The sequence below is a fragment of the Penaeus japonicus genome, unplaced genomic scaffold (genome assembly GCF_977035675.1).
Source record: "Penaeus japonicus unplaced genomic scaffold, GWHDUDI00000001_assembly GWHDUDI00000033, whole genome shotgun sequence".
Classification (NCBI taxonomy): Eukaryota; Metazoa; Arthropoda; class Malacostraca; order Decapoda; family Penaeidae; genus Penaeus; species Penaeus japonicus.
The window spans coordinates 3,381,178-3,383,677 of NW_028234435.1; the positions used below are offsets into that span (position 1 = coordinate 3,381,178).

Sequence of the window (2,500 nt, forward strand, 5' to 3'; positions counted from 1 at the left end):
GTATCTTTAATCTAATTGTCTTCTTTTCAACGAACTACAAATAGTTCAAGGTTAGAAAAGCTTAAAAAAAAGGAAAACAGAGGAAAACGACCATGTAATATTTGCACTTTATGATAATATCCATACAATTAATTCCACTTCATGATTAATCCTGATTAAAATTATGTGTCACTTCAAGACTCTTTCACATACCTTTTCCTAACAAAACATAATACCTACAGGATTGTTTCTGGAATATAAACTACTAACAGAAAGATGAAATTTACCTAAATTTAATAGGTTAATCTTAAAAAATAATAGAAATATGTTTTACATATATAATATATATATATATTAATATATATATATATATAATATATATATATATTATATATTATATATATATATATATATATATATATATATATATATATATACGTATATATATATATATATTTATATATGCATATACATATGTGTGTATGTATATATTTGTATATATTATATATATATATATATATATATATACAGTATATATATTTATATATATATATATATTATATATATATATATATTATATATATATATTATATATATATATTATATATATATATATATTTATATATATATTATATATTTATATATATATTTATATATATATATATATATATATATATATATATATTATATATATTATTATATATATATATATATATATTTATATATATATTTATATATATATATTATTATAATATATATATATATATATATATATATATATATATATATATATATATATTAATATATTATATATATATACATATACATATGTGTGTATGTATATGTATATATATACAGTATATATATATATATATATATATATATATATATATATATATATATATATATATAGACATATATGTGTGTGTGGATATACATATGTGTGTATGTATATGTATATATATGGATATGTATATATATATTTATATATATATATATATATATATATATATACATAAATATATATATATATATATATATATATATATATATATTATATATATATATGCATATATATATAATACATATATATATATATATATATATATATATATATATATATATATATATATATATATATATATATATATATATATATATATATAATGTTTTATGTGTTACACATATGCCACAAATTTTAGTCCGAGAGTACAGTACTGTGTTATACATCTATATCAATGCGGCATTGCATTATTCCATCTTACATTACAGGTTGTTGTTTTAGGACACATGGAAAATCGTTTTTTTTTGTGGAGATTTCAGCAATGGTACCATGACATTGCTTAGAGATGACTTGGTTACATAATACTTATGAATCAAGCGGTCTAGCATGGATAGAAAGAGGGGGAGAAAGTAAGAGAAAAAGAGAAAATGAGAGAGAGAGCTATCTACATTTCTACTAGCTAGACATACATTTCTCTCAGATAGATAGAGAGAGTGTGGGAGAAAGAAAGGTCAGCTAGACAGACATTTCTCTCAGATAGAGAGAAAGAGAGAGAAAGAGAGTGGGAGAAAGAAAGGTCAGCTAGACAGACATTTCTCTCAGATAGAGAGAAAGAGAGAGAGAGAGAGAGTGGGAGAAAGAAAGGTCAGCTAGACAGACAGGTCTCTCAAAAAGAGAAACAAGCCCTTCCTCTCTCCAGCTGGCTTTTCCTCGGCCTTCCTCCCTCTACCACTCCACTTGCAAAGGGTTCGCCTGACACATCACTCGCTCCTTGAAATTTTCCTCTGACTTTGCCAACAGACGGCTGTAGAAGGAAAAGACAGGGTTATCGTCGCTGCCGGGTTGAGAGAAATCCAAACTCCTGCTGATCGGAGTGGCGTCGTAAGGTGTCCCGTCGCCCCACGTGTACTGTCCGCTTCCTTCCAGGCGGAGATCCAGCCAGAAGGCACGACGCGCTGCAGAGAAATGGAAAATACAATGAATGTGAGAACCGTAACACTGCAATTTGTAATCGGAACAATTATAATATCCTGAAGAAGAAGAAGAAAAAAAAATACATAAATGGTAACATTAATAAATACTTATCACGTGATATAAATCAAATCCCCTTTTGTCTTCTTTCAGACAATTCGAACATCTTTTTTAGCGAACTGTTGATTTTTAAGACGGAGGTCCTGACGACTTTGAACCGAGAATTCTCGCGCTCTATGAGAAGCACTTACCCTCTCGACTAAGCAGTGTCTTCATGACGCCCAGTTGCAACTCGGTCTTGAAGATAGCCAGGCGGTGGTTGGGCATGGCGTTGCACAGAGCTTTTCCCTGGGCGTGACTCGCCCACTGATCCGGCTCCCAGTACACGAGCCCGTCCGCCATGACGCCGTGGAAGGTGCCGGCGAGTCGCTCTGGGGGGAGGGAGGTACTGGGTGAGCGGTGGTGGGTCTCAGCTGCTGATTAGCACTGCTAATGGCTGATGTATTTGTTGTCTTGTCTTTCGGAGAAACTCTTTTGTTACCATAA

The 2,500-nt window shown here is 29.6% G+C and overlaps 1 protein-coding gene across 1 annotated transcript; it reads right to left on the reverse strand.

Annotated features, from left to right (window-relative positions):
* Positions 1 to 1,172: 1,172 nt before the first annotated feature.
* On the reverse strand, positions 1,173 to 2,493 carry LOC147467763 (uncharacterized). The gene is made up of 2 exons (XM_086556600.1): positions 2,206 to 2,493; positions 1,173 to 1,938 (listed from the first exon to the last, which is right to left on the reverse strand). The coding sequence occupies exons 1-2, from the start codon at positions 2,354 to 2,356 to the stop codon at positions 1,709 to 1,711; spliced, it is 381 nt and encodes a 126-aa protein (XP_086412726.1). The 5' UTR covers positions 2,357 to 2,493; the 3' UTR covers positions 1,173 to 1,708.
* Positions 2,494 to 2,500: the final 7 nt, after the last annotated feature.

Coding starts and splice junctions, on each gene's coding strand:
- LOC147467763 (XM_086556600.1), bottom strand. CDS start 2,356: ATGGCGGACGGGCTCGTGTACTGGGAGCCGGATCAGTGGGCGAGTCAC. Junction 1,939..2,205: donor GACACTGCTTAGTCGAGAGG/GTAAGTGCTTCT, acceptor ATTTCTCTGCAG/CGCGTCGTGCCTTCTGGCTG.